The sequence below is a fragment of the Lithobates pipiens genome, unplaced genomic scaffold (assembly GCF_037356315.1).
Source record: "Lithobates pipiens isolate NorthernLeopardFrog02 unplaced genomic scaffold, aLitPip1_a1.2 Scaffold_16, whole genome shotgun sequence".
NCBI lineage: Eukaryota > Metazoa > Chordata > Amphibia > Anura > Ranidae > Lithobates > Lithobates pipiens.
The window spans coordinates 270,769,090-270,791,300 of record NW_027507748.1 but is presented as its reverse complement, the minus strand read 5'-3'; the positions used below and the strand labels follow the sequence as shown (position 1 = coordinate 270,791,300).

Here is a 22,211-nt window from a genome sequence, read left to right as displayed (position 1 = left end):
GGGACAACACAAAAAATTAACATTCAGGGTCGCTGGCTGGTACCCCCAGAGTGGAGGTGTCTGGTATGGACTGCTAACCCCTAAATAACCCACTTCCTAAGCCCTATCAGTTCAGCAGCAGGGGCCCGGGATAGAGAGGGAACTATTTTCACATTTTTTGGGGTCAAATGGACTAATCTCCAGTAATGAAGTGCTGCAGCTCATGACAATTAAAATACCAGTTTGCCCCAATGGATTGATACAGAAGAGGCCTGGATTTAATTTCTTGAGCTATGGCATTGAGGATTACTCTGCCTGTTCCTGAAAATAAGTAAATAGTCCTATTGTCTTGCAGTTTTTTTTTTTTTTTTTGGGGAGCAGGGTTCGGCAGTTTACTACCGCTTTAAATACCTAGTAATTCTGCCAGTGCAGCACCTTCCTCCTATAGGATGACAACACTCTTTTGCCTGCAGTAAATTCCTTCCAGCATTGTCACTCTATGCAGTGGTGTTCCAATGTATACTAAGGGTAGACGCTTTCAAAGTTATTACTGCTGATACCTTTCTTCCTCCCTTCCAATGCAAGACACATCTGCCAAGAGACTGACAGCCCCTGTCATGAAGTTAAAGGGGCACCGAAGAGTATTACATTTATCCTGGGGGAAGGTAGGTAAAAAATACAGATCTTGCAGCAGAAGAGGGAGGGGCATGGACAGATGAATAATTTGGCCATAGAGAGACTTTAACTTTCTTCATAAAAACATGGCTTCATCCAATGATGCCCTGTTAACATTTCCTTTATGATCTCAAATGTCATACCTCCCAACTCTCATGCATTTGGTGGGTCTGCCCTGCAACGAGAGAAATCCCGAGGTCCCATAGAGCGTGGATAATCCTATTTCCCGATCTAGTCCTGCTATCTGTGTCTGCAATGACACTCTAGCTCCTGAATTTTGCCCACCATGTGGACTCATCTTTGTCTCCTGCTCAGGCATGTTCGGATCGAACTACCAGGAAGCCACCACTGCACACTGCCAATCATAGGCAAGTGAGGCATTTCCTGACCGAAACACGCCCGAGCCCATTCTTACTGCTGACCAGTAATATAAGGGGCACTATGACAATCACTGCTGACCACTACACTCTCTGGACAATATGTTGAAAATAAAGTATTTACCATTGTACAGTACATACTCCTGAACTGTCTCATTGTCTTATTTGCTGGTTGCTAAGCAGTCCCTGACTATTTTAATGAAGTTTTTTTAGGGTCAGTTCACACCGGAATCTCACAGAAACGTGATCCGCGTTCATGTGCAATTCAGTGCAGTGAGATTTTAAGGCCATTTATTTGAATACGCTGAAATCGCCCTGGATCACACCAATAGTAGTGCATGCACTACTTTTAAAAATGCTCTGCAACTGAATCGCATGGTACTGAGGTACTATGGGATCTGGTGCAGGCAAAAACTGTATTTGAGATCTGTGTTTGGGGTGTCATTGGGAATGCATTGACACCCACAGCAGATCGTGGATACATCACAAAAAACGTGCAAGGAACGCAGGTTTCCAGCACCGTGTTCTGGTGTAAACGAGGCCCTTTGCACCACCTTTCCTCCATACAGTGAAAGTCAGTGAGTGAGCATTGTTTGTCTAGGACAAAAAGTGTCCTAGATCACAAGGACAGGATCACAAGGTGAAAATAAAGAAGAAAAAAAAGCATAAAAACAATTGTAGCTACCACAGCTAAGGATTGGTAAACTGCAGTACATCTTTGTTCTAGGGTTTAGATGTGTTATGATAAAAACTGTATAAACTAGACTGTAAAAAAAAAAAATATATTCATTAGGCAAAGTGCAATTGCCATAACTCATGAAAACCAATGAAATTATTCTTCCGTTGACCTGACTGCATTAAATTGAAATCTGGTTTCTTTCTGCTGGTTACTGCACTTTATCATTATTATTTCCATTTGCTTTACTAAACAGTCAAGCAAAAGCCTTTCTTGATATGCAGCAGCCAGTGGATCTCTTTTATAAAGGGCCCTTTCACATGAATGCCTATGCAGTAAGGTGTGTTTTTGGTGTGTGTCACTGCATGCATTTACATGCTTTTTGTGCTTTTTAAAGTGTATCTTAACCTCCAGAATAAAAAAAGGCAAGATATTGCAGCTTTGTTTTCTTTTGGAACCATTTTTTTTACTTGGTTATCCTGTCAGTAACACATTTCCTGTTCTAAGGTGATTGCTCTCACTTAGTGTACTTTATATACGCATTTTCACACTATTTTGTTTTCTAATTTGGAATACAAGCAATCCCCTCTCCACACCCCTATATTATAAAGGTGTGGTGTTCTGTAGTTTACAGTGGTAGCCTGTTCAGGGAGATAAGACTGCATGAGATCACATGACACAGGACAGTGTTGGGTTTCTGGCACAATGAACCAGTATTCATTTGGAATTATTAAACACTCTCAAAGTTTTTTTTTTTTTTTTTTTTTTTAGGAGACCAAATGGAAGCAGAAAAGATTATTTAATTGTTAGTATTTAAAGCAGGGGTCCTCAAACTTTTTAAACGGGGGTCAGTTCACCATCAGACTGTTGGGGGGCCAGACTATAGTATAAAAAATATGAACTAATTCCTATGCACACATCTTGTTTGTAGTGCAAAAAAAAAAAAAACAGGAAAACAAACCAATACAATATTTAAAATAAAGAACAATTTTAATCAACATAAATTTATTAGTATTTCACAGTATCCCCTCATCACAGAACCCTCACCATCACAACCCCCCACCCCCTCATCAGACTCCTCTCCATCACAGATTTCGATCCCCCCCATCACAGACTTCTCTCCACCACAGAGTCCCCCATCATAGACTCCTCTCCATCACAGAGCCAGCCCCCCTATCACAGACTCCTCTCTATCACAAAGTTCTCCATCACAGATCCCCCCCCCCCATCACATAATTATAGAAATCCACCCAAGTAGACCCAAAAGTTGCCAACATCCTGATATATGGAATTATGTATAGAAAGTATCCCCCCAAAGAAAATACTATGGGACTTTAAGGGCAACTAACAAATAAAGTATCAGAAAATAAAAATATATTTATTAGTATAAAAAGTGTGGTGCATACATCACCATAACTCGAATACATAAAAACAGAAAGCAGAACAGAATATGTAAATACAGTTCCTCTGTATTGAGCCCGATGTGTTTCAGGACCGATATGGAGTCCTTTCTTCAGGGGCATTACATGTGAGGTACTACCAGTGATGTAAGTAACTAAGTTAAAATAAACAGAGATACTTTAGAGGGTAACGAGTAATCTAACTGATTACACTTCCCCTCATGGTAACTCGGTTCCCATTACTTGGGCGGCGTTGCCTCAATTACATCTACCGCCCAGGAGGCCCACCGTGGCCGCGCTGCCTGCCCGTTTGTTCCGCCGTGGAGAGGGGGCATTCGCCCGCTGAGCTGAGAAGAGGCTGAGACTCGGAGAGACTGTCTGGACCGCCCCATCCTGCCCCGCCTATCCAGAGAGAGAATGTAGGGAGGTGGGGCGGACACTGAAAAATGAAGTCAGCTGACACCAATTGAAGGGGAGGGTCTCTCTCTCTCCCTCTCCCAATGAGGAAAGGCATCACTGGAGGCATTCAAGTAAGTGAATGATGATTCGAATTGCACTGCAATCGATACATCCCAACCTCTGCTTCTTACTGATCCCATCCCTACCCACCCACCATCACTTCTACAACAGAGGTGATGAGGGGGATAGGGTAGCGATGAGATCAGTGGTGGTGGGGGATGGGATCAGTAAGAGGCAGAGGTGGTGGTGGTGGGAGAAGGATGGCAACGCCTGCCACCCCCCCAGTACCCCCCCACCACTGCCACCCCCCAAGTACCACTGTTGCCACACCCCCATGTACAACACCACCACTGCCACCCCCCCAAGTACCACCGCTGCCATCCCCCAATTACACCACCACCACTGCCACCCCCCCCCCCCCAAGTACCACCGATGCCACCCCCTCAAGTACCACCCCCCCTCTCTCGCTCTCTCTCTCTCTCCTATATATATATATATATATATAAAATCATATACAGTTGCTACACTAGCCATATTGTAATTGAATGTGATTAAAAATTACTTTTCCTTTTCAATCTGCAGTGCTGTCTTTAGCTGTAAAATTCAATGCAATATGAAAACCTGGGGGCGTTCTGTACACTTAGTGTTAGCACTACCACAGAAATGTCATCTCTTGCTTATGTGGTTGGCTTACTGATTTTCTCAAGAGTCTGCACTAAGATACAAGTAAGAATTTTAGGTATCTTCTGCAACAAAAGCATGTAATTTTGGTGAGATACTTCTAAAAGGATACAGGCACTAAAACGTTCCCCATTAGCACACTGCAAGTGCATTAGCTGATTGGTAAAGAAAAAGTCACTCCCATTCAGATTCGCTGCATGACAACAAACGGCTTTTTCTTCAGAGCAGAACAGGTAGGATCCGCAACAAAGTTTGTTAAAATCCTATCAATGTAAATGAATCATCCAGAGGGGATTGTTACATTTGTGCATGCACATATGTTTACGCAAGTACCGGCATATACCAAAGTACAGCTGCATCCCGTAATCTGTTCATATAGGTAACTGTACATGGCAGCTGTGGCTCCTGGGGAAACTTTTATGCAGGTTTAGTATGCTCTTGCAGGCTCTATGGTCCCCTTATTACTGTGTGTATGAGCCAAAATACGTTAACATATTTTATAATGCGAGGGAAAATTATTTAGAATACAGATTTTCCGTAGTGCAGGTGTATGTTTAAAATTGCACGCATTTTTGTGCATTTTTCAGTCGGTCCTCTTAACTCACAAAAATGACAGATCTTTAAAAAAAGCCAAGTTGCAAGGATGTGAACTAGCCATAGAAGAATACATTGGAATTGTACGCAAAATGCAATTTAATGCAATAATACAAAGTGTGAATGAGCCTAAAAAGTATGGCAACTGACAATGTACAACAACTATTCTGATTGCAGCTGTAGTCCACTTGCAAGTTAGAAAGTTAATAGGAATGCTGACAAGAAGGAAGTACCATGGGCAATGCAGTGTACATTTCAAGCATGTTACAGTGCCTTAAAAAGTATTCATACCCCTTGAAATTTTCCACATTTTGTCATGTTACAACCATGTATTTTATTGGGATTTTATGTGATAGACCAACACAAAGTGGCACAATATTGTGAAGTGGAAGGAAAATGATTGTTACAGTGCCTTAAAAAGTATTCATACCCCTTGAAATTTTCCACATTTTGTCATGTTACAACCATGTATTTTATTGGGATTTATGTGATAGACCAACACAAAGTGGCACAATATTGTGAAGTGGAAGGAAAATGATAAATGGTTTTTCACTTTTTTAGATATTTATTTGTAAGAAATTTTGAAAACCATTTATCATTTTCTTTCCACTTAACAATTATGTGCCACTTTGTGTTGGTCTATCACATTAAATACAAATCAAATGCATTTACCTTTTTGGTTGTAACATGACAAAATGTGGAACATTTCAAGGGGTATGAATACTTTTTCAAGGCACTCTATTTACATCAGGCAAGAAATGTCAGCTTTGGTCGGGGAATCGGAATGGATCTAGTGCATTTTTTTTTCTTTGGTATATGTAAGTTTTATATGGTGTTCATGGACTTTGTAGCATAACTTTCTCTATTTTTTTTCTCCTGCTTCCCAGCCCGCTTCATGGGCTAGAACTTTTTCTGCATTCTCAGGTAATTTGCATTCAGTGCAGTTTCACTATCTAAATGCTTTGCTATCACTTGGAAATCTGTAATTTCATTTTTCCTTTCTGCCATATCTATAAACATGCCCTTTGAGCTTCTTACTGTGCATTTTAAATACAGACACAAAATGTTCCCTCATCCTTTAATAACGTCTATTACCCTGATTTTCAAATAATGTAAGACTCCCAGCTTCAAATGTTGGGTAGGATGTAGGCCACGACTCCCAAAAGGTAGGCTTACACATTTTATGTAATCAGTAGGGGGTATCATTGAGCGCCACGTCAGGATTAAATGATAAAATGCTGGTGCAGCATTTCACTGATTTTCATGCTGTGCAGAGAGCCAGATAAATGATGACGGGATTGAAGCTGATTTATATGAGAGCCAGAGGGAACTTTCCCTGTAAGTAATGTTTGAAAAGAATACAAATTAAAATGGCAAACTACAAGTGGATAAAATGTGTTGATTCAAAAATTAAAGAAGCAATTAACCAATGTGTAAGTAATATTCAGTGGATATGTAAATGCTATTGTTGAAGTATCCATCAAGTAGAATAGAAGTACAGGATATATTTCACATTGTCAAATATAAAAGGACACACAGGCTACATTTTAGCACCTCCATCCATTTCACTTTCAACAATTTTTATTAGAAAGATTTTTTGTATCGTTACAGAGTGTTACATATTGATCTTAGAACAAAAATATTACAGCGCACACGTGCAAAACTAAAATTTACCTTCAGCAAGGCTTTTTAAAAACACCTAGACATTTTCAAAAAACATTATCAAAAAATATGGGGATTTGGTCACACCATATTGCTATACGGTGCTTAAGTCCACTTACTGCGACAAAGTACCCCATGATTAGTGGGTCCTACACTATCCATAGACTAGGAGATCCTGCTTCTCTGAACCATGGGAGCTATACTCCTCTATATGGGAGAACATGAGGTCTCCACCATGACACAGGTAGTCACTAATGAGAGGTACTTACTTTTTTTTTTTTTTTTACATTGATCTTATTCACCGTTTGATAGGTTTACAATGAATTAAGAATGTTTGTAGAGTACCACTTGCGCATCTTTACTTGTAATGTTTTTCACGCTAATGTAACTGGTAAGTACCACCTTCAATTTTGATTGAGGCACTAACTGGGGTAGTGGCATTATAAACTTGGATATACTAAATTTGGGAAAGGTTTACAATTGCATGTTGAAGGTGGAGGAGTGACTGAAGCAGAAACGGCAGCATGTTGTTAAATCTAAACATAACAAAAAGTTCCTATTTTTTTGTTTTTATTTTTTGTTTTTTTGGATAGGGTAGTATAGGGTTAAAATCCATTGGGTTATATTGATGGTTTTTCCACTGGAGGTACTCACCTGCTCTATTTTCCCTGAACAGCCATTTTCAGGCAGACTGGAAGTGAAATGTGTAGATGAAGACACTGTGAGGGATATCCTCCCACTTCCTCTACAGGACAGGAAGTTGGGCTCACGTGCCAAAAAAGTGACAGGGATTTAATCCATTCCCTAGTCTGTACAAAACAAAAATGTTTTGTCTTTAGCGAAACTTTAAAGTGGAGCTATGGGAAAAATAGAAAATAACATACTATGGTGTAGTCTGTTACAAGCATTAAAGTGGTTGTAAAGGCACAAGGATTTTTACCTTTGTGCATTCTATGCATGAAGTTAAAAAACCTTCAGTGTGCAGCAGCCCCCTTAATACCTGAGCCCACTTTCGATCCAGTGATGTCCACCAGAGCCTTGCCTTCCTGGGGACTCGCACTCCTGATTGGCTATTGGCAACAGTGCTGCCAATCACAACCAGTGAGGCAATCAGGGGATTGGGGGGGGGGGGTGGGGGGACTGCGGCTCTGCGTATGAACACTCAGAGCAGCAGCTCTGCTTGAGAGCCCCCAAAGTAAGCTGCTTGCTGTGGGGACACCTGACAGGAGGAAGGAGCCAGGAGCACCGGCGTGTCACCGAGGATGACAAATTGCACCTTCAAAAAACTTACCAGGCCTCTAACTAAATACCTTGGACTGTCTTTCCAAAAAATTTATATTGCAAAAAAAGAGTAGTGATTAAATTTCACCAAAAGAAAGCTCTATTTGTGTAAAAAAATGATATCAATTTAATTTGTGTACAGTGTTGCATGAGCACACAATTGTCAGTTAAAGTAGCATAGTGCTGAATAGCAAAAAATTGCATGAAAGGGGTAGACTCTTTGGGAGGTCAAGTGGTTAAATTCTTGCTTGCAGTGTTTTTTCTTTTCCACAAGTGATTTTTTTTTGCTCACTTGTACATCCTGGCACTCTCCTTCTAATTTTATGAGATGATTATGAACTATAACTTTAGGTTTAGCATTTAAAGTGGTTGGAATTTGTAAAGCCACTTTGTTTTATTACTAGAATCGCCTGTGTTAGATTAAGGTATATGCTTTATAAAAAAATATGCTGCTTCGCTGCTTATTTCAGAGCGCCACTCCGTGCAGACTTGACTGCCCGCCGCTCTCCTTCCCCGATCTGAGAACTACAGTGGGAAGGGCTGAGAATCCACCACTGATGTCAGCTGGGAGGAGAGGAAGAGAGTGGTGGGTGGTCACATGAGCAGCACTCTGAAATAAGGTATAAAGCTGCATATTTTTTATAAAGCACATGGGGGTAACTTGATCTAACTTCTAGGAATAAAAGTTATTTTAGCAATATTTTGTATTATAGCAGCAGGAGGAGAGGGGCGGGGGGCAGAACGGCACTAAGACTAGCTGACAGGCAGGCAGGCAGGGAGGAAGAGGGAGAGACAGCGAGCTGATAGAGGCACGTAAACTATGTTATCATGGTTCAGCGGCTATGACAAACTTGCTCAGTTTACAGAGGGGAGGCCAGCACCAGGCAGAGGATCAACCAGATATTTTAGAAATGGACAAATTATACAGTACACATATCACATGCCTGACGAAGGGGTCCTGTGCAACTCCAAAACACTGCACTGATTCTTTTTTGATGTGATCTTTCTGCAATAAAAGTTTTGGACTGCAGTTGAAGATCCATGGTGTGCTGACGAAAATGTGTGCTGAACAGTAAGAGGAATGGTTCCCCACTGTTGGTGTCAGTGGAAGGAATAGTGCTCTGAGGGCCAGATAAAGGCAAGCAAAGGGCCGCATTCAGCCCACAGGCCACAGTTTGGAGACCACTGTTTTAAAGAAACAGTATAAATTTTTTTTTTTTTTTTTTTTTTTTAGGGTTACAGCTGCTTAACCACTTTCGGACCTCCGCTTGCCGATATACCTCCTTATTTTTAAGTGGAATATCGTTGTTATGGCAGCAGCTAGCTGCCATAACCCTGGTATCCTGGTATGCCTCATGCCGCCGAGCTCGCACACAGAAGCGAACGCATACGTGAGTAGCGCCCGCATATAGAAAACCCTGTTCAAACCACACATGTGAGGTATTGCCGCAATCGTTAGAGTGAGAGCAATAACTCTAGCCCTAGACCTCCTCTAACTCAAAACGTGCAACCTGTAGAATTTTTTAAACGTTGCCTATGGAGATTTTTAAGGGTAAATGTTTGTCCCATTCCACGAGCGGGCGCAATTTTGAAGCATGACATGTTGGGTATCAATTTGTTTGGCGTAACATTATCATTCACAATATAAAAATTGAGCTAACTTTAGTGTTATTGCGCTTATAAGACTGCTGCGCAAATACAGTGAGATAGAAAGTATTGCAACGACCGCCATTTTATTCTCTAGGGTGTTAGAACCCCCAAACATTATACTTTTTTTTTCTAAGTAATCTTCTAGCAAAAAAACTGTTTTTAACTTGTAAACAACACCTCTCAAAAAGAGGCTCGATCCTTAAGTGGTTTAATAGCTCGTGAATACTTAAAGGGCAGCATTCGTCTGAAGCAGTTTGTGTACCCATCCCATTCAACTTTGTTTTCCAAATAGTGCAACGCTGCGCTATTTAGAAAACAATATGAGTAGTTTATTAGGCAGCTCCCGGGGTCTTCTTCTGACTTCTCCGTGCTTTCCGGTTCTTCTGCCAGGCTCCTCCGCTATCTTCTGCTCTTTTGCTAGCGGTGGCCCGGCTTTCTCTGTCGTCGTCGCCGCCATCTTCATAGTCTTCGTTGTTGTCTTCTTCCTTCTTCTGTTCTTCCGATGTTGACACGATGCTCTCTCCTGCTGTAACAGCTGTGACATCACCCGGTTACCCCGCCCCTTATGCCTATATAAGTCGGCGCGCACCGTGTCCATGGCATTACAGCGGGAGATGGCGTTGTGTCAACATGGGAAGAACAGAAGAAGAAGAAGAAGACTAAGACAGCAACGTTGGTGATGACGGAGAAAGCCGGGCCACCGCTATCAAAAGAGCCTCTTCCCGACAACCCTGGCCATTGTCGGGGTCTGTGGGTGGGGGCTTATCAGAATCCGGGAGCCCCCTTATTAAAGTTGGCTCCCGTATTCCGATAAGCAAGGGGGCTTCCGGATTCAAATAAGCCCCCTGCCCACAGACCCCGACAACCAACAGCCAGGGTTGTCGGAAAGAGGCCCTTGTCCTCATCAACATGGGGACAAGGTGCTTTGGGGTGGGGGCTCACAGGGCGCCCCCTTCCCCAAAGCACCCACCCCCCATGTTGAGGGCATGCGGCCTGGTATGGCTCAGGAGGGGGGGGGCGCTCGCTCGTCCCCACCCCCTTTCCTGACCAGCCGGACTGCATGCTCGGATAAGGGTCTGGTATGGATTTTGGTATGCCCCTGTATGGGCATTCTCCCTCGCACTCACTGCGATAGGAAAATGTGTTTTTCCTATTGCAGCGAGCGTGAGATGTACAGTACCCTGTCGCCGAGAACCAGCACGACCATTCTTGCGGGCAGGTGCTGTAGCTGGCCGTGCATCATATTTGGTCCGTTGGACAAGCACACAGACGGACAGGTTTCCCAATAGGAACTGGGTCCGGCGGAGTTCCGGCGGGAAAATTTAAAACTCTATTCTATTTCTAAAGTCCGTCTGATTTTTGGCAAGCAAAGGTCCGATGGCGCCCACACACGATCCAATTGTCCGACGAATTTGTTCCGTCGGACCGTTGCTGTCGAGAAGTCGGGTCATGTGTATGGGGCATTAGTGTTCATCAGCTGTGCAGTCACATATATTGGTGATTTTACACATTTACCCGGTTAGGCTGGATTCACACCTATGCAGTTTTAGTGCATTTTTCATTTTGCAGCTTTGCACTACAAAAATTGTTCCATAGGAAACCATGTTAAATGGACTGTAGTGCAAATCTGCAAAATGCAAAAAGCACTAAAACTGCATAGGTGTGAATCCAGCCTTATAGAAGGAAGTAATTTATTTAGACGCTGATTGTTTTTTTTCACAATTTATCCCCTTCAACTAAGCTGTCTCTCTGAATAAATGAATAAAAAAATATTAACTCTGTTATAGGGAATCCATCCATAGATTGTGCCACCATCATTTAGATTGGCTGTAACTATGGGTCAGTATTGTAATTCTGATATATTTCACCATTGGGGTTCCGAAGAAATATGATAAGCATGTACATTCATCCTATGAGCAATCGCATACACTACTCAGAATACTCAGTGGAAAAGTTTACTATACACTTAGAGAGATTCTGTATTTGGAAGATGGGTGCATATAAGTATACCTAGAAGCATAGGCACTTTAATTATGGCCCATGTCTGCTTTATAAATTATCTTTGATTTTCTTACATTTGCCCAGTGCATCTTTCTTCAGCATCTCTGCCAAATTAGTCACGTTAGATTCACTTTGTTCTTTTTATTTTGCCTATAGCCCTAAATTGTTTCTTTAAATACTGTATAGATTAATGGCTTATTGCTCAATTTTTTTAATTTTTATTTATGCATTCTGATTGTCCATTCTTTTTTTTAATTTGTGGTTATTTTCTTTTTACCTTGTTTCTGTGTGCATTTTATTTTGAAGTATAACATTTTCTTCCTGACTTTTTTTCAGTGTTTTTGAAACTGGGGTGAACTGGGGACGTGTTCTAGCACTCCTTGGCTTTGGATATCGATTAGCTGTCCATGTGTGGGAAAATGGACGGCATAGGTTTCTAAGAACGATTGCTCAGTGGCTTGCTAGATACCTGGTCGAAAGTAGAATTGTCCGCTGGATTGTAGGACAAGGCGGCTGGGTATGTAAACAGAAAAAATATATTTTAGACAGTATGTGCATTGCATCATTCAGTTTATACAGTTATTCAAAAAATGTAAGTGAAAAACTCTAAAATGGGTTTATTGTAGATGACAAAAATGTAGTTTTCCTGTGCAGACAGCTCTTCTGCTAGATAGCTGGAAATCCGGATGCTAAATAGGGATGCTTCCCAGGTGCAGTTGGCCAGTTATACTGCCTGAGGTCATCGGCATATATTGGTTATTAAACTGGAAGGTGGCAAAGATAATCTAAACCAAAATGTAGCTAAGGCTTTACATCTATTATTACATAGCTGCAATACATTGATACGACAGAGAAATATATGTAAAGTAACTGAAATATAAATAGCATCTCCTGCCTAGAGTTTAAAATTATGCTTGTCATATCCCCAAATCCTCTTCGCAGTCATGTGATGAATTGGCAAAGGAGAAGGCTATGGGACTTCAGTCTTCAGTAGACATCAATGGCGATTGCCTGTTTGCCGCTGTTCTGCAGCAAAGTAGATATTACCGAAGGGCTCTTCATTTGGCACCCTTTAATCTACCCCCACTTGTGCCCATGACAGCTGCCCATCCTGCTCCTCCTCCCTTGTCCCAGCCTTGCTTGGTGGATATTCCATCTCTATAAATACATCAGATAAGTTGATCTAAAGGAACTTTACTGATAAAGGACCGTGCTCCTGCACACAGAAAAGGACAAAGCTCCTGCACAGAGGCAAGCTTTCAAACTGGATTACTGCACAGCTCTGGAGTAAATACGTGAAGCACACTAAGATTGAAGTAAGAATACACATGCCTCTGCAATACAGTAATTGCTTATCTCATAGTTCAGTTATGTATTGCCAGTTACTGTTTGTAAGAACCTCTGCCTATCCCTAAAATTTCTCCCAGACTATGGATGTTGGGTAATAACCCTGATGTTGTAAGATCATCTTTTTTTTCCCCGTACTCAAGATATGTATGTTTTTTTTTTTTTTTTTGTTTGTTTTAATATATATGCATGTAATGGACCCACGGTTTCTTCTCAACAAAAAGATACATTGCAACTAAATATGTGTCAGGAACTATGAAACAGACAGAAGTACAATCAAATCACACTTGTTTATTAATAAAAAATAAAAAGGTAAATAGGAAAAAGCATAGTCAAGCAAGCCAGAGTCCAATAGCCAGATCGGGTAGTCGGCCAGTCCAAAGTTCATAAACCAGATCGGGTAATCAGCCAGTCCAGAAGTCAGGGATCCAGGGAGAGCAACTGCAAGCAGGATGGAAGCCAGGAGGGATGTAGCAAGCCAGTCTTGAAACAACAACAGGAGATGGTTCCTAGTGATGTGACCAAACGTGAAGGCAATGGAGAAATGAGCTGGTAGACTTTAAATAGGCAGGCCAGATGAGCATCATCGGGAACAGCTGGTAACTGTGGAAGAGAGCTGGCAATTAGCCAACAGCTGAGCGCCCAGCCCAGAGGAGGAAGGGCTAAGCCAGCCCTGAGAGTATGTTTACTTGGGGACAGGGCCGCCATCAGGGGGGACAGCCGTTAAAAATGTAGGGGGGCCAGGCATCCTGAGGGGGCCTGGCAGGGCCAGGAGACGGCAGGAGCGGGTGAAGGAAAGCCGTGTTGTACACTACAGAAATGAACTCGGCAGCTTCTGCTGCTCTGTGTCATTGAGCTCACAGGTTGAGCTCATTACTGCCACTTCTGGCTACTATCTGCATGTGCACCCCTCGTGTGTGCTGCTTGTACTGTGGCTGCAGCTCCTCTGTGTCTCAACAACATGTGTCAGCTTTGTGGAAACAAGAGCTGGCACTAGGTAGGAAGACCTCCTTTACATGTAGGGGCTGTGATAAAAAAGGAGGGGGGGGGCTGTGTGTGTTTACAGATGTGTGTATGTGGGGTTGGCTGACATACAGTATCTCACAAAAGTGAGTACACCCCTCACATTTTTGTAAATATTTTATTATATATTTTCATGTTCTTACAGTTGTCCCAGGCTGTCCTTGGGGGAGGGTGCATTTTGAGCTGTTAAAATTAGTGGGCGGCTGTAAAGCCACTCAGATCACTTTTACTGAAAAACTGCTGCAGCCATGATCCTGGTATAACCACTTCCGCTGAGGCCATGTATGCAGTATCTCACAAAAGTGAGTACACCCCTCACATTTTTGGAAATATTTTATTATATCTTTTCATGTGACAACACTGAAGAAATTACACTTTACTACAATGTAAAGTAGTGAGTGTACAGCTGGTATAACATGGAGGGAGACAGATTTGGAGACTGGATTGGACTGTCTCTTTGCTAGATTGAGCTGTCTTTGTGTGGGTTCAGTTGGATCGGACCGTGGGCAGGCCCTGGGGAATGTTGGTGGTTGGGCTCGGTTGGGGGGGGCATGCCTAAAGCTGTGTAAGGGACCTAAAAAAGTTCTGAAGGCTGCCCTGCTTGGGGATAGTAAATTATTAAATTATAAACATGTATTTGTTGTCTGATTCTGCTAAAAAATTCAGGAAACAAAATGGAAGGTCAACAAGACAACCACTAGGGATGAGCTTCGTGTTCGAGTCGAACATACGTTCGACTCGAACATCGGCTGTTCGCCCGTTCGAATTCCGAACATTATGAATCCCGCATGCATGGCCAATCACAGCGCCGGCAGCGAGTAGAGCCATGATTGGCCACAGGCAGGATGCCTGTGGCCAATCATAGCTCAGGCTGTGTAGTACACGCCCCACACTATATGAGGCCGCCAGCGCGGCGGCCTTGTGTAGTGTGTTGGCGTCTGTAGCAGTTAGTGGGTGTTCTGTGTACCTTCAACACAGTATACACCGATCGTTATCGGCCGATTTTTCGTTCTTGCTCTTCTGTAGTGGTTGTTGTCTGCGTGCCCTGACCGCAGTATACACCGCTATATTCACCTATATAGCTAGCGATATATCTATCTTTTATAATGGAGCTTGCAGTCAGTGTTAGGAGATTGTGCATGCTGTCTGCGTGCTCTGAACCCAGTATACACCGCTATATCCACCTATATAGCTAACTCTCTTGCTCGTTTTTAAATAGAGCTTGCAGTCAGCGTTAGGAGATTGTGCGTGCTGTCTGCGTGCTCTGAACCCAGTATACACCGCTATATCCACCTACATAGCTCTTCTCTATTTGAGCCATCTGCCATCTGCAGGAGTTAGTGGAAGTTGTGTGTGCCTCCAGCACAATATACACTACCCAATTGCTGGTTTTCCCAACTCCCTTCTGGCCATTACCATGTCTGGAAGGCCAGCATGGAGAGGCAGACAGGCGCGAGCCGATAAGAGGGCAAGCAGGCTCTGTGTCTAGAGACAACAGTGCTGGTCGTGGACGCGGTGCATCGTCATCATCAGCACGTGGCCATGGGACAGGCTTGTCCTTCTTTTCGGCAGCTGGACATGTTGAGCCGCAACATACCAACGACTTGGTAGAGTGGATGACCAAGCCCTCTTCATCCTCCTCATCCTCTCTCACCCAGTCTCAGGGTACTAGCAAAGCAGCTGCCAACGCATCGTCTTCCCTCCTCTCAATGTCATCATCAGTGACGCCTTCCCTAGACCCACCACGTCCTCCTGAGGAGTCTCCTGAACTCTTTGAGCACAGTGTTGGGTACATGCTCCAGGAGGATGCCCAGTGTTTTGTAGGCTCTGATGATGATACTCAGCTAGAGGAAGGCAGTAGCATGAATGCACAGAGAGGGGATGCTCAAGAAGGACAGCAATCTGGCAGTCATGTTCCACAAGCTGCAGCATACTGCCAGGTTTGCTCCAGCGATGAAGAGGGAGGGGATGATGAGGGCACTGACTCCACGTGGGCGCCTGGTAGGAGAGAGGAGGAGGAGGAGGAGGAGGCACATGTCCAACGAGGCAGGATGCCCTCCGGGGGCCAGCTTAGGGGCAGCACACCGACTGAATCACACCGCAGAGCTCCGCCTGTGCAGGGCACTGCCTCTGCACGTTATTCTAAAAGTTCTTTAGTGTGGGCCTTTTTTGAGACGAGTGCATCAGATCGCACCGCTGCTATTTGCAACATATGTCTCAAGCGTATCTCGCATGGCCAAAACATCAGCCGCTTGGGCACCACATGCTTGACCAGACATATGTTGACCTGCCTTGCAGCTCGTTGGCAAGCGTACCTCAAAGACCCACACCAAAGAACAAAGCGGACCTCTCCTTGCTCCTCATCAGCTGGCATCTCCAACCCCACTAGACCTTCAGTCCTCTCTGAAACCTGCTCTGAGAGGAAAGAAGGTGTAGAATTAGGTGTGTCACAGCCAAGTGCTTCCGGGCACTCTGCTAGCAGTACACCCACATCCGATTATAGCAGGCAAATTTCCCTGCCCCAGCTGCTGGACCGGCGAAAGAAGTTCACTCCCAGCCATCCACATGCCCAGCGGTTGAATGCTAGCTTGGCTAAATTGCTAGCACTTCAACTGCTGCCTTTTCAGTTGGTAGACTCGGCCCCCTTCCGTGAGTTTGTACAATGTGCGGTTCCTCAGTGGCAGGTCCCCAAACGCCACTTTTTCTCACGGAAGGCGATTCCGTCTCTCTTCCGGCATGTGGAAGGCAATGTCCTTGCCTCGCTGGACAGGGCGGTCAGCGGTAAGGTGCATATTACCGCTGACTCATGGTCCAGCAGGCATGGACAGGAACGTTACCTGTCTTTCACGGCCCATTGGGTCACTCTTCTGGCAGCTGGGAAGGATGCAGGACAAGGTGCAATAGTGTTGGAGGTTGTTCCGCCACCACGCCTCCAAAATGCTACTATTGATTGTGACACACCTCTCTCCTCCACCCCCTCCTCTTCTTCTTCCTCCATGGCCTCTTCCAGTGCTCTGTCCTCAGAACCAGCGGTGCTCCGTAGGCGTTCCAGGGGCTACGCAAGTACGCAGGCAAAACAATGCCATGCCGTGCTTGCGCTGGTTTGTTTGGGGGACAGGAGCCACACTGGGGCGGATGTTTTGTCAGCTCTGCAGGGGCCGAGAGGTGGTTGATGCCACGCCAGCTTAAGCCAGGAATGGTGGTTTGCGACAGAGGCACCAACCTCTTCTCCGCCCTCTGACAGGGACAACTGACCCATGTGCCCTGTGTGGCTCACGTCCTTAACCTGGTGGTGCAGCGTGTCTTGGGCAGGTACCCGGGCTTACGGGATGTCCTGAAGCAGGCCAGGAAAGTCTGTGTGCATTTCTGCCGATCATTTAATGCCTGTGCTCGGCTGGCTGAGCTCCAAAAGGAGTTCAACCTGCCCAAGAACCGCCTTATATGTGACATTTCCACCAGGTGGAACTCAACGTTGGCCATGCTGCAGCGGCTGCACATGCAGCAGAGGGCCATCAATGAGTACCTGTGCGACTACGGCACCAGGACAGGGTCAGGGGAGCTCGGTTTTTTCTCACCACGCCAGTGGGGCATGATCAGGGATGCATGCACTGTCCTGTCACCGTTTGAGGAGGCCACAAGGATGGTGAGCAGTGACAGTGCATGCATCAGTGACACTGTACCTCTTGTCCACCTCTTGGAGCATACGCTGCATGGAATAATGGACAGGGCACTTGAGGCAGAACAGAGGCAGGAAGAGGAGGACTTCCTTGCCTCTCAAGGCCCCCTTTATCCAGACAGTGTTCCTGCTGTGCCACCCATCACACAGGAAGAGAATGAGGAGGAGGAGGATGATTGTGTCAGCATGGAGGTGGAGGCTGGCACTCAGTAGCAGCAGCAATCTTGTAGGGATGATTTACAGTCCCAAGAAACCCGTGGACTTGTACGTGGCTGGGAGGAGGTAGCTGCGGATCATGTTGTCCTTAGTGACCCAGAGGACTCCGGACTGAATGCCTCAGCTAACCTACACTGCATGGCCTCCCTGATCCTGCAAAGCCTGCGGAAGGATCCTCGTATCCTTCGGATCAAGGAGAGGGACCATTACTGGCTGGCCACTCTCCTTGATCCACGGTACAAGGGTAAGGTTGCCGACCTTATCTTGCCATCGCAGAGGGAGCAGAGGATGAGACATCTCCAGGAGGCCTTGCAGAAAGGTCTGTGCAACGCGTTCCCAGAGACTGGGAGGTTACAGACTCCTGGTCCTGGACAACGTGTTCCTGAGGCATCGGTCAGAAGGAGTGGTGGAGAAGGTGGCCGTCTGACTGATGCTTTCAGACAATTTTTTAGTCCGCAGCCCCAAGGTATGATCGGTTCCAGCAATCATCGCCAGCGTCTGATTTACATGGTGCAGGAATACCTAGGGGCAAGGTCAGACTTGGACACCTTTCCCCACCTAAAATCCTCTGGCTTACTGGGTCTTGAGGATGGATCACTGGCCAGAGCTTGCACAGTATGCAATTGAGCTACTGGCCTGTCCTGCATCCAGCGTTCTTTCAGAACGCACCTTCAGTGCTGCTGGTGGCTTTGTTACCGATCACAGGGCTCGCCTGTCCGCCGAATCAGTTGATCGACTGACCTTCATCAAGATGAATCAGTCTTGGATCACCCACAGCTACCAAGCACCTGAAGCTGATGTAACCGAATATTTTTTTTTTAAATATCACATCCCTTCAAGACTGCCTATGCTGATGCTGAGTGACTGTCCTGTTATGTTGATTGTCTATCCTCTTCCTCCTCCGCTGATATGTTGGAAGAACATTTCTGGTTCTGGGTGATGCCATTAGCCTAATTTTTCTGCCCCTGTTTAACAGGGGCGTTTAATTACAATTTTTGATGCAATGCTTTGCAGCAGGGCTAATTCCTGCACTAAAACTAGAGTATATGGGAGAGGTTGCAGTGTCGTGGCACCAGTGCCTAAGGCCCAATTTTTCTGCCCCTGTTTAAGGGACATGTAATTACAATTCTTGATATAATATTTCACAGGAGGGCCCCTTCCTGTGCCCACCCAGAGTAACTGTGAGGATTTATAGTGTTGTGGCACCAGCACCACAACCACCAAAGGTCAATTTTTCTACCACTGTTCAACAATGGCATGTAATTACAATTCTTGATATAATCGTTCACAGCAGGGCGCTCCAGCGCCGACCAAGAGTCACTTTGAGGGCTTACAATGTTGTGGCAAAACCAACACCTTGTTCCGCCATTTCTGCAGAGCATATAGGGCAGGCCCCTACTTTCAAACATCCAACTTACAAACATCTCCTACTTGCAAACGGAAGGAGACAACAGCAAGTGAGATGAAAAAAGACGGACGGCAAAACAAATTATACAGGGGTGATGACCCTTCCCTATGTTTTCCAAAAAGCTTAAAAATAGTTTTTTTGACTGGAGCTACACTTTAAAAATGTACCAGTTGAAAATTACAAACGGATTCAACTTAACACAACAAGCCTACACAGTCCCTGTCTTGTTTGCACCGCCTGTATACTGCTGTTCTGAGTATATAGGGCCTGGGGGCCACACGTATTTCCTTTTTTAAATATGGGTACGGGCTGGTAATGGGCAGGGAGGGCTACCCATGCCATTTTTCTCAATGATTTTCAACCATATTGCAGGAACCAGATATAACATTAAAACCGCAAGCAGTTTTAAATGACGTTATTTCCGTTAAATGTCATTTTGTGCAGGGACTGTTCTAAACACGGGAAACACGTGGCACTTCACAGGCATACTACAGACACCCCCCAGGCACGATATTTAAAGGAATATTTCACTTTTTTTTTCACTTTAATCGTCATTAAAATCAGTGCTCCCGCCAAAACGGCCATTTTAAAAAACATTTTAGGCATTGACCCATGTCCCCTGGGGCAGGAGCCAGGTCCCCAAACCCTTTTTAGGACAGCATCTTGCATATTAGCCGTTAAAATTAGCACTTTTAATTTCGAACGTTCGAGTCCCATAGACTTCAATGGGGTTCTAACGTTCGTACGAATTTGGGGTCCGTTCGAAAGTTCTGGTGCGAACCGGGGGGTGTTCGGCTCATCGCTAACAACCACATGAATTTAATACATCTCAATCTAGGTGTGTTTATCTGGATGGGCGACAGTATTATTTCTGTGCGATGATTGAGATGGTTGTTTGCCAGGAGTGAGGCAACATTTAACAGGCGGTTCAGAAAACCTGCCCCAATTTCTGTTGCCTCCTCTTCACATAGGAAGCACTTTGCTTCCTTACAAAATGCCCACCTCTCCTTCACATTGACATAAACACTCATCCATGCTGAGCGTTCTTGTTCATTAGGTTCCTTTGCTCAATACACCGTTTCTGATCATCTTTTTTCCTTTTTAAAATGTGTATAAATAGCATGTTTCTTATATTTATTACATGAATATGAAGGTTAAATAGTCTGTTTTATGAATAACACTGCATTTAATATGTAAAGTTTTTTATTTTTTCAAATGCTCTGATTAGATTAATATGTATATTACCTAATTTCTGATCTAATTTTTTTCTTTTTCTGTCTTTTTCAGACTGCTGTACTTAAACTGACAAATAACAGTATCCGATATGTACTGATGGCGTTGGGTGTTGTTCTTATCCTTCAATTTGTGATTAAACGTTTGGGCTCAGGATCCTGAAATTGGGAGTGTATTTCCATCGCTCAAGAGTGATCTGTGAATGAATTCTGCAGTACGCAATCTAGTTCCTAAAGAGCCTGTCTCAAAGGTTTTGACCTACTATATAACCGGAAAAGACCTTCTATTTTATACCTGAGGATATTGTGGATGTCAAACCTTCACCCACAAGGACATTTTGAGTAGTACCATTTACTTAACTGATGCCTGTTTCCGTTTTCGCCTCAGGGAAAGTATTTTTACGGGATATACTAGATCTCTTGAAAGGAGATCTATTTAGTGCAATTATCATTAATAAATGTCCCTTTTTTTTTTTTACGCTTTTTTCTTGTTCCCTGTTTAAAATATGTATCACCTAAGCATGCCAAAACTGCCTGTATGCATTATATTCATGCTTTTATATGGTTGACTTCATCTTTCAGACATTTGGCTTCCCTGCCAAACTTTTGGATAATGTAGTAAAAGTAAGGGAACAACAGAAATAATTTGTTTGCCAACGGCAGCATGGCCGTAGATAATTTTCTTGTTGGGACGGGGGTTCCATCTTAGTTACCCAGAAGAGAATAAAGAACCAGCACACTGTGTATCAGGAGAGAGAAAAAACATGTGAAGTGGTTTGAATCAGAAAAAGCTCACACCCGTGAAGGTGAATGGTAACAGTTGGGATTCTCTTAGCATGTCCTGGGAGTTTTCCAGTCAGGCTTCTTGAGGTACGTAAATGGTCAACTATAGCAAGGGCATTATTCATCTCTAGTCAAAGCTGCATTGCTTCTTTTTTCTACAGACTCCCCTTATCTGCATAGGCAGGTGAATAACCCTTTAAAAAAATAACTTAATTACCAATAATGAAGGGTATCATTAGCAGTAATCGGCATGGATTCATGAAGAATCGTTCTTGCCAAACCAATCTACTAACCTTCTACGAGGAGGTGAGTTGCCAGCTAGATAAAGGAAGGCCCGTAGAAGTGGTATATCTGGATTTTGCAAAAGCATTTGACACCGTTCCCCATAAACATTTACTGTACAAAATAAGGTCCGTTGGCATGGACCATAGAGTGAGTACATGGATTGAAAACTGGCTACAAGGACGAGTTAAGAGGGTGGTGATAAATAGGGAGTACTCGGAATGGTCAGGGGTGGGTAGTGGGGTCCCCCAGGGTTCTGGGCTGGGACCAATCCTATTTAATTTGTTCATAAACACTCTGGAGGATGGGGTAAACAGTTCAATCTCTGTATTTGTGGACAATTCTAAGTTAAGCAGGGCAATAACTTCTCTGCAGGATGGGGAAAACTTGCAAAAAGATCTGAACAAATTAATGGGGTGGGCAACTACATGGCAAATGAGGTTCAATGTAGAAAAATGTAAAATAATGCATTTGGGTGGCAAAGATATGATATGCAATCTATACGCTGGGGGGAGAACCTTTGGGGGAATCCAGGATGGAAAAGGACCTGGGGGTCCTAGTAGATGATAGACTCAGTAATGGCATGCAATGCCAAGCTGCTGCTAACAAAGCAAACAGAATATTGGCATGCATTAAAAAGGGGATCACCTCCAGAGCCACACCTGGAGTATGCTGTCCAGTTCTGGGCACCAGTCCTCAGGAAGGATGTACTGGAAATGGAGCAAGTACAAAGAAGGGCAACAAAGCTAATAAAGGGTCTGGAGGATATTAGTTATGAGTAAAGGTTGAGAGCACTGAACTTATTCTCT

At 44.1% G+C, this 22,211-nt stretch overlaps 1 protein-coding gene across 2 annotated transcripts in view; it reads left to right on the top strand.

Moving 5' to 3' along the window:
• BAK1 (BCL2 antagonist/killer 1) overlaps positions 1-20,815 on the top strand; it is an 83,840-nt gene extending 63,025 nt beyond the window's left edge. For both annotated transcript variants that reach the window (XM_077481404.1, XM_077481405.1), the window contains exons 5-6: positions 11,772-11,952; positions 20,393-20,815. In XM_077481404.1, coding sequence (XP_077337530.1) covers positions 11,772-11,952; positions 20,393-20,500 — 289 coding nt within the window. In that variant the 3' untranslated portion in view covers positions 20,501-20,815. The remainder of the gene's footprint in view (positions 1-11,771; positions 11,953-20,392) is intronic.
• The last annotated feature ends 1,396 nt before the right edge of the window (positions 20,816-22,211 follow it).